Consider the following 23,482-nt stretch of genomic DNA (forward strand, 5'->3'; position numbering starts at 1 on the left):
CAACCAGATTATTTGTGCTGGAATAGGGGCAACTGTGTCTTAAGACTCCGCCCCACAGCAGCTAGTTGGGCCCACGTGGCTGGGAGGATGAGAAAAATGACTTTACAATAATGTTTTTTCTGGCCAAAGAATTGTCTTCGGCACAACTAACTTTTAATTACCAATTAACAACAATTATAAAAGCTTTCTTTATTTCCTGCAAAACCCCTTGCAGCAAACCAAAACACCAAATAACAAAAGGATACTGTCTCTGAATCTTTTGGGTGAGAGCAAGGATTTAAGGTAAACTTCCCTTGAGAAGCATTAGTTAATAAAATACTTTCCACTTAGGAAACAATATATACTGAAAGATTAAAACTTTTGGCTTCTTGTAAAGAAGCAGAAACAATAAACATTTTTCTTATATAATGTAAAGCTATATTAGCCATACATAGAGGCAAAATTTTCTAGTGATTACCAGTTTACTAGAAGCAAAAATCTTTGAATTTAAGCATTATTTTAAACATCTGAATAGATCTGTAACACTGTTAAAAAGAAATTTTCTTGAACACAGGGAAAAACTTTTTTAGGCATTGTTTGCAAAACAAAAGAAAAGGCCACAAGCCGCTCTGGGGCTGCCCAGAGCCCTGTATTGACTCAAAGGTAAAATACTTTTTAATCTGAGCATCAATCTTAAATTTGCAATCAAACTGCAAGCTGCAGTCAATGGAACAATGGCAGTTTTAACCATAATTTTTAAGTTTTTGTGCAAGGTTAGGATAATATCTACAACTTTGGGAAAGCAAAACCTATGTTTAAAACAATTTATCACTGTTAAAATCAATATTAGAAGCATTACTATCATATTACGAAGTTTGGATATCAATTAATACCTATGAATACCTATTAAAGCAAGCTTTAACGCTTTAATAAAGAGGCATTGCTTTATATCTTATCTTAAATTTTACTATTTAGGATAGGAACCACATTAATCATTATCTAAACTAGAAATATCTTAAGAGACTCAGCCTCTGAAGCTTAATCTCAAACTCTAACTTGCTTCAGGGCCTCACCAACTTTTTCCCAGGTTCCACAATCTATCGTTTCTTCTTCTTTGAACCATGGACAACAGCTATCTATCTTATCTAAAAAATTTCTTACTAATTGTACTTCAAGCCTTACTCCTTTTTCCTTAAGCAACTCCTGAAAACTAAACACAATCGCCTGATCCATGATTTTGAACCCTTCTTTCTTCCACCTAAGCAGTTTTCTAAAAAACTGCGGCACACCGCCTGTCTCCGTATCTAGTTCCGATTAACGAAACTGCTGACCCCAAGCAGAAGCAGTGTTGGGTCAGCACTGGTTCAAACTTGTTCGTATCCTACCGCATCCTCAGCAACACTTTACAAAACTGAAATTTTTTAGGCTAGCGCTAGCATGTGTACCTGTCCGTTGCTCCGATGCTCCTCCGATACGAAGATTCTTTCCTTTCTTGTGGAGCTCCACACAGCAGTCGTTTCTCTTAACATCCCTCTGCCATTCTTCAGGTCCCAGTTCTGGCGCCAACTGTTGCGGCCCGCCCGCGGTCCACAACACGAACGGTTCAACTGAAAATGGCAGTTCAGACTGAAAGAGAGGAAACTAGACGGGGCGGAAGAAAAGAATGAAGCCAGGACAACAAGTTCTGATCGAGGCTCAATTTAATATTTCCAGACACCCAGTTTATAAAGGAAGGGGGAGGGAACCCAATTTCCCGCCAAGTAACTCAGGGTCCAGTAGCAGGACGAACACGTGTGTGCCTCCAGACGGCAAAGGCAGGTTCCAGCAGTAGGTAGGCGTGGCAGGACGAATGAGCCGGTAGCTCCACCCTTGAGCAGGCAGGTTCCAGGCTGAGGGAAGGGAGGCCACAATAACTGTTTTGAATATACAAAGAACGAGGTTATATATCCAACCTATCTTATATGTACGACCTATAGATTGCCTGAGATATAAATCTAGCCTGGCATTGCTTTAAGATGTCCAGGCAATCTAGAACAATTCATTAAATGTCTAAAGACCGCCTTTTTAAAAGGACAGCATTTTTTCTATGAGTTATATATGCATAAGCAATTGCAAATTTGAGAATTAATAGCATTTGAGGGACGGGAAATCTTAAGCAATTGTGAGCTCTGAGATATAACATTGACTATTAATATACAAATTAAGGTTTGATTGTTCAGCATTTTAAAATACCATCTACAGCAGACAACTAGATTATCTGTGCTGAAACAGGGCGAAACTCAAAAGAATAAGCATGTGATCTAATTCACATGTACTTACTTCTCATATAGGGGTTGTTTTCAAACACAATAATGGGATGTATGCATGCATGAATTTATAGAAGATACAAAAGCATGTATAAAAACAATTTTTAACTTATCTTTGGGATATTGATTGTCAATCTATTTAAAATGATGGTATGTAATAGGTCAATTATTAATATTTTGCAATAACCAAATAAATTGCTGTATTGAACAAGGAACATACACTTAGTCAGGTTTTTAAGACACAGTTTTTGTTATAGGTTTTCTAAAAATATACGAATATACAAATATACTTTACAATTCTTTATTAGTACCACAGTGGTTCTAATAGGACATTGAAACTGTGTTTTGAGGTGAAAGCCACCTCAGCCTAGCCCACCCTCGGCCTTGTTGTGGCTCCGAGGTCTTGGGCCTGTCACCCACAGGATATCTCGGAGGGGCCTGTATGTCTTAAGTCCTCTTCGGCCCTGGCCGCCTGCCACCCTGGCATGCGGAGTCATTCTGAAAAGGACTCTAGATTTTAACCTGCTGCTGAGCCCCACCCCACATCTCTGAAACAGAGGCAGAGGTGGTGTGTGCCCACCGCGCCTGCCGCCGCAATGTCAAGCGGCAGCTCCGGTCCTGGCACTGGCAGCAGCCCTGCTGTCGCAGCCACTTTTGTCACCACCACCGCCACCTTGGCCTTTCTCTCAGGCAGAAGAGGCTGAAGGCAGCCCATTCTGTTGTAGGCCAGAAAACCCACCCTGGGTCTTAGTGGGAACAATATGGCTAACCAGGTTGGGACATGTGGAGGCTCCTGGGGCAAAGGTGAACGCGGCCCTCTCCTGAGTTCACTGTAAAGCCACCCACTTTTTGGCGGCCTCTCACACCACTATAGCTCTGGGAAACTGTGTGTCTCAAGGCCCCGCCCCACAGCAGCCAGCAGCTAGCTGGCTTCACGTGGGCCAACGACCGGCTGGGAGGATGAGAAAAATGACTTTAAAATAATGTTTTCTCTTGCCAAAGAATTGTTTTGGGCACAGCTAATATTTAATTACCATTGATTATAATTAATAACAATTATAAAAGCTTTCTTTATTTTCTGTAAAGCCTTCTGTAGTAAACTAAAACCCTAAGTAATAAAAAGATATTGCCTCTGAATCTTTTGGGTGAGAGCAAGGATTTAAAGTAAACTTCTCTTGAGAGGCATTAGCTAATAAAATATTTTTTTACTTAGGAAACAATATATACTGAAAGATTAAAACTCTTGGCTTCTTGTATAGAAGCAGAAATGATAAAAATTTCTCACATAATGTAGATCAATATTTAGCCATACTAGAGGCAAAATATTCCAGTTATTACAAACTCACTAGAAGTAAAACCTTTACAATCATTAAGATGCAATGGAGAGAAAAAAAAGGAATAAACTTTCGGATATATAATAACTATATAAAAGGTAGGCAAGCCAGATTGTAATGCCTTGTTAAATTTTACAGTCTGATTGACCCTTTATAAACTATGAATTTGAACTTTATTAAAACAGCATCTGGCTAGATCTGTAAAGGTGTTCTTTTAGCTCAAAGAATATCTCCTGGTTTGCAAGACAAAGGAAAGTCACACAAACCGAGCAGAAGCTGCTCTGAGCTTTGTTCTTCTTGCATGAGGACAGATATTAGAATTACTAAGTTTCTTTTGCAACATTAACTTTGGGAAAGCAAAACCTGATTTTAAAATAATTTATCACTTTAGGAATCAACATTAAAACTTTACTAATACATTGCAAAATTTGGCCTGCTATGCCATGTGCTTGAAAAGACTCCTGAGTTGCCAATTTTAAGGCTAACTCTCTGTTACCAATGTAACAATTATTTAATCTTAACCAGTAACTTATGAGCTGATTGTGAAAACACGCAGAACACATTACACCTCTAAGACCAGTAAAAACCAAATGAAGCAGTTATGTTTAGACCAATCAGAGAATATTAATTTTTCTAGCTACAATCATAGAATAAAAAGCACTTTATCATTTGTCAAACACATTAATCATGATTGCAGAGAACCCTCCAGCAAAAAACCATTTATCAGCTTTTTTACCCCAAAACTAAGAGGCTGCAGACTCTCTTTTTTCCTATAAAGAACAGTTTCTCCAGCAGGGGCCCTCCTGCTGTGTGCCTGTTTCCTGGTTAAAGCATGTGGCCACTCTCGGCTTTGATGAACCACCAGATAAAGTTTTTAGCCATCTTTGTTATCCAACATAAAACATAGAACATTCATTCATTCAGATTGCTAGACACAAACACACATGGATTGACATGTGAACGGACTGGTGCACCAGACATTAGACAAAAACACAAAGAGGGCAGAGAACTTCTGCTGTAAGGCCTAGAGAGAACAAAGCAGGGCACCCCTGAAATTTCTCTCTGCTTCTGGGACATTTTCATCCCGCCTGATGCAGTTTCTAACTGTGGTCATCCGCCTGATTATTAAGTCCTTTTTATTAAACCCTTTCTTTTCTCACGCCTAAAAAAGCAGCTTCTGCAAGCTGCGGCTAACTGCCTGTTACATTCTTAGCTCCTGATAATCTCACTGCTGAACCTAAGTGAATTTAGTGTGCAGGTTTAACATCGTTTCAACTTATCCCGTACCAACCTTCTCCGGTATGAACTTTCTTTAATTATTTTCTTCTTCCATGGAGCTCCAAACCAGCAGTGCTTCTTCCAAATGTCCTCTGCCATTTCTCAGCCCCATGTTGGGTGCCAATCTGTTGAGGACATGTCTGGGTTCTAGCCTGTGAAGCATCTTGGAATCTAGAAGAGAAGAGGGAACTAGGTGGCGCGAGAAAGAATGGAACCAAGACATCAGTCTGATCAAGGTTCAATATTACTATTTGGAGACACCAGGTTTTGAAGAAGGGGGAGGGGCCCATTCCTGCCAAATCATCTTGGAGTCGTTTCAGGTGACCATGTGTTGTCTCCGGAACAGCTAGGCAGCAGGCAGTAGCAGTGGGAGTGGTAAAACAATAGGGTGGCAAGCTCCACCCCCAATGCTCTCTTGTGCTAATGGTCAAACCTGATCAGCCAGATTTCAGGCTGAGGGGGGGAGGTTACAGTACTACAGGATGCCAAGGCTCCAGGAGACTAAGTTTTTGTGAAATTTTTTGCCTCAGAATTTCGTCCAAGCTTTTGGGCCTGTCACACAGTTAATGAAAGACCCACAGCGTGAGGATTCCCCCACGTTCTGACTCAGGAGAGGCGACACCCCAAAATCACCCACAAGAAACGGTCTTGCTGCAACTTGCAAGAGGATTTTTATTCAAGAGCGCTCTCGGGCCCATGGTCATACACCACGCAGGGGTAGAGGACCATGGCGCCCCGAGTAGCTGAGTAAGGGGGTATTTAAAGGAAGAAACCACAACTCAAGGAAGTGGGGAGGGCGTTGTTGGAAAATACCAAAGATACCAGTTAAGAGTCACAAGGAAGTGCAAAGTCACAAGAGTCACAAAGAATACCTGGTAATTGTTCTGGTTAACTCTCAGTTTCTAAGAGCCCCTAACAATAGCACATTTGCATAGCAGGTTCCGGTAATGGTCAGGGTGACTTTCTTTGAATGAACACTCTTTGAACCCAGGAAGCTGGTGGGTGGAGGAATGTAGCTATCTGATTAGCATACCTTGGAGCATTAAGTCACAGAGGTCACATTCCTAAGCCTGGGCCTAAAGGCCTAGAATTTTGTTTTTATACTTTTATACTTTTATACTTTCATTACCACTGGAGTGGGTGTGGCATGCTAGGAAGTCTAAGGTCACTGAAATATTTCCCTTAATATTTCTCTGTGTTATTGAAGTCTTTTCAGATCTATTCTACCCCCTTAAGGAATAGTGTTTAATACCGTCTGACCTTGGTTCCACTGGGGCTCTAGGATCAGGCTCTCTTAGGAGACTGTTTTGTGGTTGGGGATCTGGTATTTTCAATAAATCTTTTGCTGCCTCAGTGTGAGTGTGTGTGTGTGTGTATGTGTGTGTGTGTTAACTTCCACATAAACTTTTGGGTTTAACTTTATTTTCCCTCTGAAGTGATGTCTTCCTTTCCGTTTGTGTGACGAGGGTTATAGGACCTCTCATTCTGTCATCGTGACGTATGTTATAGTGTTTTATTTTTTGAGTATCACAAAATACAGCTGTGAGCCTAGTTAACATCTTCTTTTTTTTTTCTTCCAGTTTTAAACACTCATCTTTATTGACAAAATAGACTCCTCTTCAGCACACTCTCAAGCTTAAAGTTGTTTATTTTGGGGGTGGGGGAATGGAAAACTTGCTAAAAACAAAGCAAATGTCTTTCAATATTCACAACCTTAAAATTATATCCAAGAAAACAAAGAATAAATAATTTTTTATAAAAATAATTACTTCTCAATGTTTCATAATAGATCTGCTCAATACATCCATCTGACTCATCTCAACTGTGCCGCCTTTCTTCTTTTTAAAGTTCTGGCCTGGGACAAAACTACATGAAAGAAAGTACCATTAAATTAAGCGTTACTTTCCAAAAAACAATAGAAAAATCTTAAAAATATATTCACTTATATATAAAATATTAAGGCCTCTGCATGAGAACGGTTTAACATCTGGGGTACTGGCCCTTTCCTAACAGACCTATGACTTCACTCACCTCAAACTTCAGAATGAAAGGTTCTCAAGTGAAAAGTCCTTTTAATTTTGCCAATACATGAAATTACACATAAAATTACACTGCAAAGTAATATGTACTTAATAAATGATATATTGAAAAGTCTAACTTTCTGTCTGTGCTAATTTCAGTATGGACTTCAGATACAAGTATAGTGTATTTTTAGCCATATTTCACAATCTTTTATTCATATCACTACAGAAAAGTTTAGGCTGCAGTTGGTATGAAAGCACACTTCTGTATCCTGTGACCTTAAGAAGCTTTTTTTTTTTTTTTTTAAAGTGCAAAGCACAATGCCTATGTGTCCACACTTCACTGCCAGTTTCTGAGTCACAGGTTGTAGGAAAAACCTCACAGGTTATAAGAACTAAATGGGGCTTAGACTCAGACCCAGAACTTCAATTTTTGGAACCTGTATCTACTTTGTAAGTATATGAAGAGTAATTTCTTAAATACCAATAAAGAAATTCCAAATTAACTTGGAAATGACCATACCTATCTCATTAAATTGTCAACTCTTGTCTATTGGTGAACTGTCTTGTATCCTTAAACATCATGAAAAGGGGAGGAAGAACCAGGTTCATTGTTAACAGAGAACCAAAACGTAATCTTTCAAAGTAGTTTAACCTACTAAATGTGTCTATCTATGGCTGTCTTTCTTAGAAAGTATATTCTTTGTCTTTCCTTCCTGAGATGCATACACTTAAGCAAGTCATGAAGGACTGCTAGCTAAGAGTTATGGGAATTAGGTGTAAGTATGTTCCTTCTGTTTGTGATGCAAGTGACATATTCCTAAAGCCTTTAAGCATGAAGTGCCTTTGATGGGGGCCGAGGAAATGGGCAGGTGAGCACCAACGCAGCAGCTTTATGTACACAAGCTTTGCCAACTCTGACACTGAACAGGCAGGTAAGACTTAGAACAAAGTCTTCCATTCAGAAAACCACACCAACCTTACTTTTAAAATTGTGATAATTTAGGCTTTCCAACATTTATTAGGAGTATTCAGGGTGATCTATGTAGCATCTAAGAAGCCAACAGCACTTCTGAAACTGCAGTGCTCAGCAGCACCTTGAAGACTTGCTTTTCACTCTGTGGCTCAGCTTCTCTTTTCTGACTGTGATTGGGATCTGGTTTATGACCTGTGGTTATACATTCTGCTGCTCTCTCTTTGCCAGTGTCCCTGTACATACCAGAGGGAAAAGGCTGACTGAAGTTGGGTTTTATGTTCACTCATCCACTCACTTCTGGGCCCGTTTTAGTGACCATGCAGAAAGCCACTCAGCTCTTCCTCAGACTCAGGTCACTGTTAGTCACTCTGTCCCACTAGGGGGACAAAGATGTATTTTCTGATGCATCGTCCTTCCGAAGGTTTAAAAAGGATTCTCGAGTTATCTGTAGGGTCTCTCTCAAGCCTTTATTTTCTTGTTCAAGTTGAAATATTCCGCTCCTGTTTCTTGCAACCCTGCTGCTCGTCAATTTCAATAGCTTTTCTCATTACTGCTGCCATCTCGGTGATTTGGTCAACATGTGCTTGCAACTCCTTTGAGTGTTGCTCTTTTTTTTTTTTTTTAAGATTTATTTATTATTTTTTATATGTAAGTACACTGTAGCTGTCTTCAGACACTCCAGAAGAGGGAGTCATATCTCGTTATAGGATGGTTGTGAGCCACCATGTGGTTGCTGGGATCTGAACTCCGGACCTTTGGGAGAGCAGTCGGGTGCTCTTACCCACTGAGCCATCTCACCAGCCCCGAGTGTTGCTCTTTTAACTTCATTATTATACCTGGGTCATTTTTATTGCTGGCCATGAGCAGTCTGAACATCTGCTCTCAGTAATTGCTCATTATCAGTTCCAAGGCAGACTGGTGCTCTTCCAGGGATGTCCGCAGTTCTTTGTTCTCTTGTTGTTAATTCTCTGATTTGTCTGTTTTCTTGTTGGAGTCCCATAACTAGTGTGGATTCGTGGCCGATGTCTTGCTACTTCATTAAGTTCTTGGATTTCTTCCTGATACTGCTTCATCGCTTCCACTCGCTTGCTGAGGGCAGTGATCTGCTCGATGAGAGACTCCACTGCATCATCATGATCTCTCAACCTTTCAACAAGGCTTTAGCGACAGCAAGTGCTTTCTCAATGGTGCAGCTCATTTCTCAGTTCCCGGCAGGACCTCAGGGAGAGCATGGAGAGAGGGAGCCCGGCCCAGAGGCTCGCCTACGCGTGTTATTCCACTCCGCTTCAGTCCCCTTGGGGCGACGACCACCCGCGAGGTGGAGTGCCCAGGTAGTGGTCTCTGAGCCCTCGCTGTGCCTGGTCAGCGAGCGGACGCACAGCCCTGCTCACACAGTGGCGGGACAGACGGGCAGCCCATCTGGGGCGAACCAGAACGCCCCAGAACCTCTGCGACCCACAGCCGCCTAGTTAACTCTTCTGATAGCTGATGGGGGATGCACCAGAATCTTCTGAGGAAGGAGGGCTGGTTCTGCACATTGGTCTTCCTCAAAGAGCAGTTGACTACCTCAGAATCTTAGGACTGCCTTTTTTCTCAGTAAGGGTGTTGAAGCAGCAATGCTGGCTGTTTAGAACACGGTCCTCCTAGGTTTTATTATAAATGCCTTTTAAGATTAAATATGTGAGAGCACATGTGCCCTCCAGTCCTTCTGGGTTTTGGACGTCTTCCAATATTTTCCAGATCTAGTTGGCTCACATACAGGTCTTATCTATTTACCAACGGAAATAAGTGTGTTGGTCTCTATAAACAACTGCAAATTTAGATGGAATGTAATAATACTCCCTTTTAATTAAAACCTTATAAAGATGCCAAAAGCCCTAAATAGTCACTCACTGTTTTATTAAAATACCTTTACAAAGATTTACTTAGTTTATGTGTATGACTGTATGACTGTATGTATGTATGTATGTTTGTATGTATGTATACTATGTGTGTGCTTGGTGCCTGAGGAGGTCAGAAAGAATATTCAGTCCCCTGGAAATGGGATCTTTGGATGGTTGTGAGGCACACATTGGGTGCTGGGAACTGGACCCAGGTCCTCTGGAAGTGCAACAAGTACTCTTAACTATTGAGCCATCTCTCTAGCCTCTTGGAGGACCTTTTTGTTGTGAGCCTAGCCTTTAACAGCTAAGTCACCTCCAGTCCCACAATACCCTGTTGTGAAGGCTTACGATAACTTTCCCTTTTGAATGAAATTGCGAGTTGAGGCCTTTCACAAGCTAATTCCAGCAGACATACTTGCTGTCTACCTCCCAGTTCTTTATCCCAGCCTTCTTGCTTGTGACAAGCAGCCTGTGGTTATTTGGGTGTCCGTGTCCTTGTTCTGCATTCAGAGTTGATTCCTGTCAACGGTGAAAGAATTATGGTGTTTCAGTTTCTCTTTTTCACTTACTGGGTTCAGTCTGTGCTCTCAGTTTTGGCTAAAACAAACAAACAAACAACAACAAAACCTCAATAACATGAGCATTGTCGGAGTGAGTGAAGTTGAGTGTGTGGAGGGAGGAGCCCTGGGATGTGTGCTTGTCCCAGGAACTCTTGTCACTCTGCTGAATGGTGACTTTCTTACTTGGGGTCTCCTCAAAAGAGATACTTGCCCGGCAGCTGCCCACTTCACCTGTGACCAAAGCTACCTTTCTCAGTCATCGTTTCAAATAACTCATGTAGCTGTCTTCGCTTTGTCTTCTATGCACACTGGTCTTAGCCTTTTCTGTCTCCATGTGCCACACACTCTGGTCGAGTCAGCTTGACAGGCTGTGAAGCCTAAAAGCCACTCACGAGGCAGAGAGTTTCACCTCTTGGAGTTTTGGCATTCTCATACTCATACTCTATTTCCGCGTTAGTCTGGTGTATGGATCTATCTCTTTTAATATTTTATTATAAATGCCTTTTAAGATTAAATTCTGTTATAGTTAAGCCTCCACATTGTTCCAAGGTCCCAGAAGCCTGCAAGTTTGAAATCTGAGCTTAAAATCAGGCAGGAATGCAGAAAGGAAGTTACCTATTCGGTTACTAATTAAGCATTACAATAGACAGAGCGGTTGGCTCAGTTGGTCTGCAGAAAGAGCCAGGGAATCTCACTGAGATAGAAATCTTCAGTACAGGCTACATTACATATTAAAAGCAAGTTGGTATATTCTCCTGACAAATGGAGATTCTCCAGATACTTAAAAGTTACACTCATATAAAAATTTAGCAAGGCCTAGGAAATTAGGGGGGTTGTGATATTGCATTATTCTTGAGATCTGCCAAGAGCAGAACCCCCTGGTGCTAGCCTTCACAAGGTTCAAAGGTATAACACTAGAGTGTGAAATCCTTGCCTGTCACTAAGCTGACCCTAGGCAGGACTGCTTTGTCTTTTCTGTAAACATTTACCTGGTTCCTGTAAATCCTTTTGAAGGCATTCCTTTGTTTTGTACCTGGTAACTTCAATGTACCTTGCCTGCTGTGACTTCACCCTTGTATTTTCTGTACTATAAAAAGTTTGATGCTCGACCTGACAAATACATTCAGATTCTACACAGCCTCTCCTGTGTGCATCTGTCTGTCATTTCCTCCAACTCTTTGCCCACCTGTGACCAGAGACCCGTTCTTCGCAGACAAAGGGGCCCAGAGGGTCTGCGACATCCATGGCTCTGCCTCAGGTTCCTTGTTGCTCGTCTGTGGGGACTGTGATCCATGCTCTTTCTGAGTAAACTCTTTGGAGAACTGCTTTCTCTGTTCCTCATTTTAGATCAACAAGAAGCTGCTAGGTAGTTTCTGAAGCAGCTTTCCTGGCACAGGAAAGAATGGCCCCTCTCCCACTGGCTGGTGACAGGTCTGTGTGGGATTCCTGGGAGGGTAGCAGCCTTTTTACTCCCTGTGGACAAAGTTAAGGAGGAAATCGATTGGCCCAAGACTTTAAGAGTGGAACAGGTGGGGCTGGAGGGACTTAGTGGTTAAGAGCACTGGCTGCTCTTGCAAAGAATCAAGGTATGGTTACCAACCATCCATGACTCTTGTTCCTGGGAAACCGTTGCCCTCCTCTGACCTCCCCAGGCACCAGGCACATGGGCAGGAACTGCACAGGAAGGTAAAACAGCCAGACACAGAAGCTATAAATAAATCTAAAGTAAAATAAAGACATGACAGAATAAAAAATGGAAAATCCAGAGCACACTGTAAACTAAGGCAACAGGTACCCTCTGCAACCTTGGTGTTTGAGTATCCAGTAGGTTCCTAACATATTTTTTCCCTCTATTGCAACAGAAAGGATTCGAATTTATATACTTAATCAATTTCAAATGAGCTTAATTACTATTGTGGTTTTTCCACCTGGAACATCAATTGTTGTCAATGGCGGTCTCAGGGTTAGACGTTTTGCTCTTTCAGCCCTGCCTCTGATGTGCTGGACAAGCATCCTTACCTTAGAAGCAACAGAATGTTCCAGGCTTAGCCTGTATTTTTATCCACTGTCGGACCCAGAGTCAGCTTCACTCAAAGGGTCCAGGTTTTTTTTTGTAGGGCAAGGTAACGTTTTAGGAGAAAATCAAGACTGTGAAGCTGTTGTGGGCAAGAAGAACACGTGGCTGGCAGCAGTAAGCCCGAGAAAGGCTGATTTTCCTAGAATGTGAGTTGTCTCACAAACCTTTCAGAGATAGATGGATACTCAATGGGAAAGTAGGGCAGCCAGTCAGAGAAGACAATATATAAGGCCATTAAAAAAAAACCTACTAGATTATCTAAAGTAAAAATGGTTCTCACACACCAGTGAGAAGAGTAAGGGAGAACGGATATTCATACATTGTACACTGATAGAACCACAAACCAGCACAGCTTTCTTTTTTTTTTTTCCAACTTTTTATTAGGCATTTTCTTCATTTACATTTCAAATGCTATCCCGAAAGCCCCTATGCCCCCTGCCCCTGCTCCCCTACCCACCCACTCCCACTTCTTGGCCCTGGTGTTCCCCTGTACTGGGGCTCAGCATAGCTTTCTAAAGCAGGCAACTATACTTCCTCATATGTGAGTCCTTTGCCTGTATGTACATGTCTCATGCTCACAGGGGTAAGATGGGATTAGATTCCCTGGAACTGGAGTTCACGGATGGTTGTGAGGCCACTGTGTAAGTGCCAGGACCCAAACCATGTCTATGCTACAAAGTAAGTGTTATATCTTTCCAGCCAATGGTGGGGATTCCTTACTTTTTGCCAAAATTACACATGCATTTACCTTATAAATTGCATTTCTAGTATTTTTTTTACCATTTACATATTTACCTGTGAGAAGTAGTAGATTTATTGCTATAAGCAAAAATTGTTACAGAAGATTGCTGATAACTTGAATATCTATTTATAAGGAGCTGGTAGACTATGTTACAGCAAAACAACAGCAACCTTCAAAGTTAAGGGAGATCTATGTTCATCACTGTGGACCGATTTCCTGATCTATGTTAACATGTGGGGGAAATGCAGAGCAGAGAGTGTATGAATTACCTTGTGTGTGACAGAGACAGACATGGTGCTATAGCAAGGGCTGTTCTTACCCAAGAGGAGTCCAGGATGAGCCTTTTATGAATATGATTTTTTTAAATTGAGCCACACAGAGAGATCTATCCAGGGATACACACTGTTGTGGCTACCAATCTAGAGGAAGCCTTGAGCCAAATGAGCTGGGGTGAAGGTAAAAATCACAAGCTTGGTGCCTCCTGTTGAAATAGTTGTGATGCCCATTAGCAAGCAGGACAGGATATGAACGTTTAAGAAGAATAGGGCACATTTGTGTCACCATGGCATTTCTGTTTGATTCGGGAGCAGAGAGCATTGCATTTACAGAAACAGAACAATTCAGGTTAGCAAACGTTCCAGTAAGTACCATACGTGCCTGAGAGTAATGCTGATCTCAGTTCCACTGGTCAGGACTTAGCAAATATGTGATTCTTATTTCAATGGAAGGGGTGTGTTAGCTTGGGAATGTGCACAGAACTGACTCATAGTAGAGATTGCCATTCACCAGACACATTTTCATTGTCTTTGTTTAATTCAGTTTATAACACTCCATGCCAGAATGGCACCAAAGTCATTTTATTACTCTTATTAGTCACATGGACTGAGAGTCTTTGTGGTCCCATGTCTCCCTAGAGGAAGGATGTACGTACAGCTGCATTCAGCTCAGTGGGTTCCAGGTGTAGCAACAGTTAACAATAAACGAATAAGCCCTGCTGGATGCGGTCTTGGCCTAGGAGGCGCTCCTGTGAGCCGGTGATACTGACACACAGATGATCAGGGTCCAGCATTAGCCAGGCATCAGCAGAAGTGCTTCTGGGGTAGGTGGTGTAGAAGCTGGTTGTCTCTGGGTGGGGTGTAGAAGGCACTTCACTGAGAAGCTAGAGTCTCCTCAGGATTTGGAAGGATGAGTAGGATGGACCCCGAGTACGCGGTTCTTCAGCAAATAACATGGAGTCTTTGGTGGTGGCTCTGGGGAGCAAGGGGCTTCAGCAGGAGTGCAGTGTGGGGAAGGGAGAAAATCAGGTTTCCGAGGGCTTTGAAGGCCAGGTATTTTGGGGTTTTATTATGCAGACATCAGGAGATGTCTGGATGCTTTGAAACTCACAGGGATGAGCCCAGAGCCTGCCTCAGGATGGGCAAAGTGTACAGAGCTGATAGAATTAATTGGGTGGCTAAAATGTGCCGCCTTTAAATGCTGCACAGCACCTGCAACCTTAAGATTATCCCTGGGCATGGGAAAACCCATCCGTGATGCACGCACTCGAGAGTGGATGTATATACGTGTGAGAGTGTGTATGTGTGTGCATGTGTGTGTGCGTGTGCGTGTGTGTGTGTGTGTGTGTGAGCGTGCGCGCCTGGAGGAAGGTGGTGGCGGAAGGGACTGGACCAGATGTTGATTCTCTCTTGCATGTTTTCTTTTCAAATCCCCATCTACTTCTCCCTCCTATTCTCCTCTCACCAAGATGACTTTTGAGAGCTCAGCTTTGCCCAGAGCCCCGCCTTTTTTGGGCTGGAATGAGGCCCCCAGCACTTGCTGGGGGCCCCAGCAAGTGACAGAGGCGGGGTTGATTGCCACCTACTGCTCAACCCTAAACTAGACTTCTGAAGGGGCGGGGCCTCGGCTTTCTTATTTAGCCCGTCTACCCCTCTTGATTCTCAGAAGGGAGAAAACTTCATCTGCAAGATGGGTGTCTACCGTATTCGCGTCTCCACCGGGGACTCCGTGTATGCGGGCTCCAACAACGAGGTCTACCTGTGGTTGATTGGACAGCATGGGGAGGCATCTCTCGGAAAGCTGTTCCGACCCTGTCGGAACTCGGTGAGCTGCCCAGAGCTCTGGCTGTCCGGGGAGGTGGCAGGGTGAGGGGCTGGGGGCGGGGAGGGGAGGGGGCGGGCAAAGTCAAAGAAATCCCTAGGAACCCTGATGCGTGGCCACTGAACTCTGAGGAAGGAGCTCACAGCCTCGGATAGCGGAAAGGGTGCACAGAGGCATTTGGTGAGCGCTCAGTAACAGTTGCTGCCTCCTGGCCTCATTGAGTGGGATACTTCTGTGCGTCCCTCACTTCACAGAACTCTGCGGTACAGTAGTGCCAGTATCAGCAGTGTCAGCTGCCCGAACATCTCTAATTTTTTAAAACTTGAGATTTACCATCTTCTCTGCAGATCCTGAATCTCTGATCTTAGGGCTGAGTGGGTGGTAAGATGGAAAGGAAGAAAGGTGGGAGTCTGTACTCTGCGATGCTCCCTGTTTATATGTGGCTGGTCTGGATCTCCTCTCCTCTCCTCTCCTCTCCTCTCCTCTCCTCTCCTCTCCTCTCCTCTCCTCTCCTCTCCTCTCCTCTCCTCTCCTCTCCTCTCCTCTCCTCTCCTCTCCTCTCCTCTCCTCTCCTCTCCTCTCCTCTCCTCTCCTCTCCTCTCCCCTCCTCTTTCTTCTCTTCCCCTCCTTCTCTTTTCTTTTCTGACTCTCAAATTCTTTCAGTTCTCCAGATCTGCATTTTGTCTTATGGTCACTTCAAAGGAAGATATAGATATAAGGTTCTTACTAACTGCTTCCCACTCTTAGTCTTCATCTGTCCAAGAATGGAGCAAGCCTAGTCAGCTCTTCCTCCTAAATGTCTTATCTGATGCCTGCCCAGTCCTTGACCAGTGTCTGCTAGATGCCCCAGACTCTGAGTCACTTTGAACTCTCCTTATTTCTTTCCTACTGTAGAACAATCTGCCTGTTAAAGCCTCCCAGTGTCTCCAGCTGCTTCCCTACGAACTGCCAAGCCTCTGGCTTACTCTCGGTCCTTCGGGACCTGGTCCTGTTTGGCTCCCAGTCCCCACAGCTCTCTGGGCCCTAGCTTCATGAAGGCGCTGGTCCTTTCTGCCTCGTGTCTTCTCTGATTTCATTCCCTCTCACCAACCCCGCCTCTCCAAATCCAGGTTTCTTCCTGGAGACCATCCTTGTAGAAACCCTGGCTCAGGCCAAATGGAATTCCCATGGGTTCTCTGCCTTGGTGGGGTCTCCCATCTTACCTGTTCCTCACTGGGCCTCTGGCAGAGTTTCCAGTATTCCCCCTCCTCTAGTCCTCCCCCCCGGGGAGGAAGGAGTGTACCTTCCCATCGTCCATCCCTAACCCTCTCACTCTTGGTTGAGATGACAACCCTGAGTGGTGTCATGGAGCCTCTTTTCATCACTTTCCCTGTGGCCCAGTAGAAGCAGAACTCAGCCTGAGCACCCCATTCTGTGCCCTTGTGCTTATCTGCAGGAGGCAGAATTCAAGGTGGATGTGTCAGAATACCTTGGGCCACTGCTGTTCGTGAGAGTGCAGAAATGGCATTATCTCAAAGAGGACGCCTGGTTCTGCAACTGGATTTCTGTGAAGGGCCCTGGAGACCAGGGATCAGAGTACATGTTCCCCTGTTACCGGTGGGTTCAGGGCACCAGCATCCTGAACCTCCCTGAGGGCACTGGTGAGCAGAGGGGTGGGGTGTGCGTGTGTGAAGAGGCATAGGGGAAATGGAGCCTCAGTTGTGTGAGGAAGGGGAGGCAGCGTGTAGGAGCTGGAGCCTGGAAGCTGGGCCGTTTGTTTGGTGTTTTAAATGAGTTGTCAAAGGAAGAGTAGCTGAGGCTGGCCCAGATGTCATGGAGGCTTCAGGGAGGGACATGAAGATGTATGCACAGAGGACAGCCAGGGCTGCCTGAAGAGGTACAGCCAGATGTCAGGGACTAGAGAAGCTCACAGAAGGACATCCAGAGTGTCTCCCTCTTCGGCTTCTAGGCTGCACCGTGGTTGAAGACTCTCAAGGCCTGTTCAGGAATCATAGGGAAGAGGAACTGGAAGAAAGGAGGAGTCTGTACAGGTGAGGCTGACCCAGGAGACCCACGGTGAGCTGCCTCTGCAGTGCCAGTGCCTAATGTCACTTCTGCCCTCAGGTGGGGCAACTGGAAGGATGGCTCAATCCTGAACGTGGCAGCGACCAGTATCTCTGACCTCCCTGTAGACCAGCGATTTCGAGAGGACAAAAGACTTGAATTTGAAGCTTCACAGGTTCTGGGGTGAGGGCAAGAGTGCCGGGCTTGAGGGTGTGTGTGTGCTGGTCTCGTCTATGGCACCTTTGGCTGTAATGTTTGGTTCTAAGTATAACTGTCACATCCTTTGCCCCATTCTTCCCTGAAGGAAAATGGACACCGTTATTAACTTCCCTAAAAACACTGTGACCTGCTGGAAAAGCCTAGATGACTTCAACTATGTTTTCAAGAGTGGCCACACCAAGATGGCTGGTAAGTACACCTACCCCAAAATTACTCTTACCCCAAAACTCTTCCCAATGCAAAGAGATCGAGAAAGCCGGGTTGGGGGGTGGGTCAGAGGCTTTTGTCTGACATCTCTGGTAGTCTGGGTCAAGTAGGAATGTTTTGGTGGGTGTTGGAAGGACCAGGAAGTTGGATCTTAGACACATCCTCCTCCTATCCCTAGAGCGGGTACGAAACTCCTGGAAAGAGGATGCATTCTTTGGGTACCAGTTTCTCAATGGTGCTAACCCCATGGTGCTGAAGCGGTCTACTTGTCTTCCTGCCCGCCTGGTATTTCCTCCAGGGATGGAGAAGCTACAGGCCCAGCTGGATGAGGAGCTCAAGGTATGGGCATCAAAGCGCTAGGAAGGCCAAGCAGGGAAGTGGAGGCAGGAGCCTGTGTTGGGTGTACTGGGTGTTGGGTATACTGGGTGTTGGGTGTACTGGGTGTTGGGTGTACTGGGTGTTGGGTGTACTGGGTGTTGGGTGTACTGGGTGTTAGGTGTACTGGGTGTTGGGTGTACTGGGTGTTGGGTGTACTTGGTGTTGGGTGTACTGGGTGTTGGGTGTACTGGGTGTTTGTTGGGTGTACTGGGTGTTGGGTGTACTGGGTGTTGGGTGTACTGGGTGTTTGTTGGGTGTACTGGGTGTTTGTTGGGTGTACTGGGTGTTGGGTGTACTGGGTGTTGGGTGTACTGGGTGTTGGGTGTACTGGGTGTTGGGTGTACTGGGTGTTGCGTGTACTGGGTGTTGCGTGTACTGCGCTCAGATTTACTGTGAATTCCTGCTGGTTGTCAAGAGAGGATCCAGACAAATACTAGACTGATGTGGAGAAATGTAGTACCGTGGTTTTCCCAGCACAGGAGAGGAATACATGGTTGAAGAGAGGAGTCTTTGTAGGGTGGCCAGTAGAGATGTGATGTTCAAACAGAGTGCTGACAGAAGCCCCCGATTTCTCTCCCTATGCAGAAAGGCACTCTGTTTGAAGCGGATTTCTTCCTTCTGGATGGGATCAAGGCCAATGTCATCCTTTGTAGTCAGCAGTACCTGGCTGCCCCCCTCGTCATGCTGAAGCTACAGCCCGATGGGCAACTCTTGCCTATAGCCATCCAGGTGAGAGGACCAGGGGTTGTACCCCAGGGTGGCCTCCTCCTCCGAGCCTGTGGTTCAAGTTCTCTCCCATTTCCCCCCGCAGTGGTGTTGCCCTAAGGTACCGAGGAGGCACTAGAGGAGGACATGGGCAGGCTTTGACTTTAAGGGTTTTGTGGCTTTACTGGAGAGACAGACTAGTCAGCATGTGTAAGCTCCAATGCCAAGGACAGTGTCAGTTCGGGGGGATCCTGAGAGCAGTGTCGGGAGGATGGGTGGGATCTGTCCCCAGAGCAAGATACTTTAGGTGAAGAGGCTGAGGTGGAGAAGCCAGGAGATTTCTGTGGCTTGCAGGAGGAGCAGTGTGAACAGCTCCTCTCCAGAGTCCGTGTTAGAATGGATAACGGGGGTTTACTAATGCTGGGATGCTAAGGTTCCAGGGGATGGTGGGCTCTCTGTGAGTAGTAGCCATGGAGCTGGAGAGGAGGGAGAGCAGAGGGAGAATCTACTGGCCTGGAGTGGAGTCAGGAAAAGTGGGACTCAGGCAGGTTTCTTCAGAAACAGGGCAAGTGCAGAGGGGTAGGCACCTAGGTAGGCTTTGGTCCTGCCAGTTTTGAAGTAATGGGGACACATACAAAATCCTCTAACTAGTAGCTGAAACCCAGAGACTCGGACCTTTGTGGAGAGGTGATGTTGAAAGATGAGAGAGAGAGCCCAAGATGGCTGCACACGTGTGGGATGGAGGAAGTAGGGATTGCTGAGCCATTGCCACGAAGATCTACATCCAGCCCTTTCTCCACACTCTTGTTTAACTCCAGCTCGAACTGCCCAAAACTGGGTCTACCCCACCACCGATTTTCACGCCCTCGGATCCCCCAGTGGACTGGCTCCTGGCCAAATGCTGGGTCCGAAGCTCCGACTTACAGCTTCACGAGCTACAGGCTCATCTTCTGAGGGGACACTTGATGGCTGAGGTCTTCGCTGTGGCCACCATGAGGTGCCTGCCTTCCGTGCACCCTGTTTTTAAGGTAACACCTTATTCGTTTTTTTGTTCTGTCTACATTTCTTGGCCTGCTACACACTCTTGCCTCTGAGACGGTCTCTCAGTGGCATCTCAGGCAGGGTTCAGGATGATGAGAAGAGATGAGATGAACAATGGAGAGAGAAAGGGAGTGTGACCTGCTGTCCTCTATATTGTCAATGGCACGAATCCCCAAGGGGGCATACAGGTGATTCCTCAGAAAAGGGTGTAAAGATTCTAGTCTTCTCATGTGCAAAACATAGATATGTATACAGTACAAGAGTAGGTGCAAATGACTTAAAGATTCCACCCAATCAGAGGGGACCATGCAACTTACACAGCCAATCCCTTCTAGCAGTCTTCGAGGAGTCCTGAAACGATGACCTAGAGCAACAAGAGTGACCTGGTTTACTCTAGTCAATCAGAGCAAAGAGTTCATCCATTGAAACTGGTATTGGATGTCTCTACACGATGCTTGTGTTAACATCTAATTTTGGGGGATTTTTTTTTTTGGTATCTCCAGTAAGAGGGGGGGAAAAACCCAAGCAAAACAAAAACAACAACAGAAACCCCAGTAGTGATTGTACTCGACATGCTGGCTGTGGTGAGACCTTAGAGAATCACAATAGTGCCATGAGAGTTTCTTTTGGGTGATCACGGCCATGTTTTCCCTTAGAGTGAGCTTCGCTTTGCCCTTGTCAAACCTGCTTGCTACAGGGACCTGTCACAGAGTCCTTCTGACATCCCTTACCCATCCCTTTTCTTCTCCTAGCTTCTAGTTCCTCACCTACTCTACACCATGGAAATCAATGTCCGGGCCAGGAGCGACCTGATCTCAGAGAGAGGCTTTTTTGACAAGGTATGGGGATAGAAGTGGGCTCTAGGTTCACTCTGTCCTCTCCCTTCAGGGCAGCTTGATTAGACTGAAAACCACCTGCCCTTGGTCCTTTAGGCGATGAGCACAGGTGGAGGAGGCCACCTGGATCTTCTCAAGCAAGCTGGAGCCTTCCTGACCTACAGCTCATTGTGTCCCCCTGATGACTTGGCTGAGCGAGGACTCCTGGATATTGACACTTGCTTCTATGCTAAAGATGCCCTGCAGCTCTGGCAAATCATGAATCGGTGAGGTCAACAGAGCTTTAGGATGGATTTGTGTGCTGGTGTGGGTGGAGAAGACCAGGAGAATAGGAGGTCTGTTCCTTGGCTTGGTTGGGTATGGACACTATGACTCGGCCATATGGAGCAGGGAGCAGAGGGCCTCAGCTTGCCCTGACCTTTGGTGACAGGTACGTGGTGGGAATGTTCGATCTCCACTACAAGACCGACCAAGCTGTTCAAGATGACTATGAACTGCAGAGCTGGTGTCAAGAGATCACTGAGATTGGGTTGCAAGGTGCCCAGGACAGAGGTAATAAGAATCCTTGGCCTGAGAACCAAGACCTAAGTTCTGAGACTTCTCCAGAACCCTCTGTACTTCTGTAGACTCTTCCGGAAGCATTTAAATCTTTATGAAAACTCTCAAAAGTTTTTTCTAGGTATAGTAAGAACCATGTTCATACAAGTCCAACAGTAACCTCACCCTCAAAGAAAACTGATGTCCCTTGGACGCCATCAAATGACCATGGCTCCTCAGTTAGGAGTGGGGACCCAAGAGCCCCTTCTCACTTGGCTCCATAACGGTCACTGACTTATCTCGCAGGTAGCCATGGTCACTGTCAGTTCATAAGTACACAGGTCCTCACCCACTCTGGCTCTTACAGTCTGTCTGTCATCCCTTTGACAATGATCCCTGAGCCTTGGGGATGGGGTATGACATAGGTGCCAGGGCTCCTCTCGTCCGTCACCACTCCTGCTCTCATACCAGCTTATACAAGGTCCTGGGAGTCCCTTCTCACCTCTCCCTCTCCTCCAGGCCTCACATCTAGTGGTTCTGGTGACGTCACACACTAACTGTTCACACCTCTCGTAGGCTTCCCCACCTCCCTCCAGTCCCGGGCTCAGGCTTGCCACTTCATCACCATGTGCATCTTCACATGCACTGCGCAGCACTCTTCCATCCATCTTGGCCAGGTACTTCCCAGAGGGAGGCAGCTGGGAATTTGGGGAGTGCAGTGGGGGAGGGGAACGTGAGCGTGTGGGCCAAGGGTGAGCCTTGACCCTAGATCACTGTCTCTCCAGCTGGATTGGTTCTACTGGGTTCCTAATGCACCCTGCACCATGCGGCTGCCACCACCTACCACCAAGGACGCGACGATGGAGAAGCTGATGGCGACGCTGCCAAATCCTAATCAGTCTACTCTCCAGATAAATGTCGTTTGGCTCCTGGGCAGACGCCAGGCTGTTATGGTGAGAGTCAATCAATCATTCAGGGTCCAGAGGAAACTCTGCACCCCAAAACTGGCGGAGGTCACAGGCTTAGGCTGCTTTCCCACCTGCCTTCCAGGTGCCCCTGGGCCAGCATTCAGAGGAACACTTCCCAAACCCTGAGGCCAAAGCTGTCCTGAAGAAGTTCAGAGAGGAGCTAGCTGCCTTGGATAAGGAAATTGAGATTCGTAACAAGAGCTTGGACATACCTTATGAGTACCTGCGGCCCAGCCTGGTGGAAAACAGCGTGGCCATATGACCATTCCCCCTCTCGATTTGTTATTTAATCAAGACCACTCAAGTGCATCCCTGTGCTTGAGCGGTGGCAGTCCTGCCCTCCCAAGCCCCGCCCTCAGCTCGCCTAAGCTCCACCCTCTGCCCCTCCAAGCCCCGCCTCTGCCCCTCCAAGCCCCGCCCTCTGCCCCTCCAAGCCCCGCCCTCTGCCTGTGTGGGACCCTCTTCCAAGAGCCCGCTTTCCATAGTCTGCTGCAGTGAACACATTTTGCTTTGGATGCATTACCCAGAGTGCCACTTTTCATTCATCTTTTCTGCTTTTCCTTCCCCATAGGGTAAATAATAGCATGCTCAGGAAAAGCACCCTGGGAACACAAAAGGGTGATAATATACATTGTTACACATCGTCTATGAATCAAATAGATCTCAAGCCTTAATAGAGGCTAATAACAACAATAAAAGATGTTTTGGGCTAGTGATAGAAAAGAACAGGGACCTAATTATTTTAAATAAAATGTTGCAAAGATTATAGAGCATCCAGATGTTCTTTCTTTCTACCTGGGCAGGATTTGGCAAAAAAAAAAAAAAAAAAAAAAAAAAAAAAAAAAAAAAAAAAAAAAAGTGTAACTATAGCAATTGCCAAGATATTGGAATTCTCAGGGTTTTCATTTTACGAACCACTTAGAAAATATAAATGGAAGGAAACTGGTCAAACTCTTAAAAATGTTTCTGGCTGGAGATATTTGGTCTCAAGGATTAAGAGACATATTTATAAGCCATCTTTCACTTGCCAGCTGGGAAGCTCCAAACTGTATAACAAGTCTGGAAACCTCGTGATTCTCTTAGTACAGCCCAGCTTGAGAACGTCAAACTCGGGCACCAGGCTGACATTTTGGAAGAGTAAACTTGGGGGTTTTCTTTCTTCCTACAACAATCTCTGGGGATTTAAAAACAAACAAAGGACAAAGTGTTCCCTTAAGAAAATAAAACTGGGGCTGGTGAGATGGCTCAGTGGGTAAGAGCACCCGACTGCTCTTCCGAAGGTCCAGAGTTCAAAT

The 23,482-nt window shown here is 45.4% G+C and overlaps 1 protein-coding gene and 1 pseudogene across 1 annotated transcript; one reads left to right on the forward strand and one right to left on the reverse strand.

Moving 5' to 3' along the window:
* Positions 1 to 8,225: 8,225 nt before the first annotated feature.
* Positions 8,226 to 9,144, reverse strand: LOC110306132 (FGFR1 oncogene partner 2 homolog; annotated as a pseudogene).
* Positions 9,145 to 14,151: 5,007 nt separating this feature from the next.
* Alox15 (arachidonate 15-lipoxygenase) lies at positions 14,152 to 22,593 on the forward strand. Its single transcript, XM_021177691.2, has 15 exons — positions 14,152 to 14,255; positions 15,098 to 15,256; positions 16,689 to 16,893; positions 17,202 to 17,283; positions 17,357 to 17,479; positions 17,601 to 17,704; positions 17,901 to 18,061; positions 18,686 to 18,829; positions 19,624 to 19,833; positions 20,599 to 20,685; positions 20,779 to 20,948; positions 21,113 to 21,234; positions 21,796 to 21,896; positions 22,005 to 22,172; positions 22,270 to 22,593. The coding sequence occupies exons 2-15, from the start codon at positions 15,122 to 15,124 to the stop codon at positions 22,447 to 22,449; spliced, it is 1,992 nt and encodes a 663-aa protein (XP_021033350.1). The 5' UTR covers positions 14,152 to 14,255; positions 15,098 to 15,121; the 3' UTR covers positions 22,450 to 22,593.
* Positions 22,594 to 23,482: the final 889 nt, after the last annotated feature.

The sequence above is a fragment of the Mus caroli genome, unplaced genomic scaffold, assembly GCF_978045245.1.
Source record: "Mus caroli unplaced genomic scaffold, Mus_caroli_1 scaffold_13, whole genome shotgun sequence".
In the NCBI taxonomy this organism is placed as follows: domain Eukaryota; kingdom Metazoa; phylum Chordata; class Mammalia; order Rodentia; family Muridae; genus Mus; species Mus caroli.

Coding starts and splice junctions, on each gene's coding strand:
- Alox15 (XM_021177691.2), top strand. CDS start 15,122: ATGGGTGTCTACCGTATTCGCGTCTCCACCGGGGACTCCGTGTATGCG. Junction 15,257..16,688: donor TCCGACCCTGTCGGAACTCG/GTGAGCTGCCCA, acceptor GCTTATCTGCAG/GAGGCAGAATTCAAGGTGGA. Junction 18,830..19,623: donor TCTTGCCTATAGCCATCCAG/GTGAGAGGACCA, acceptor GTTTAACTCCAG/CTCGAACTGCCCAAAACTGG.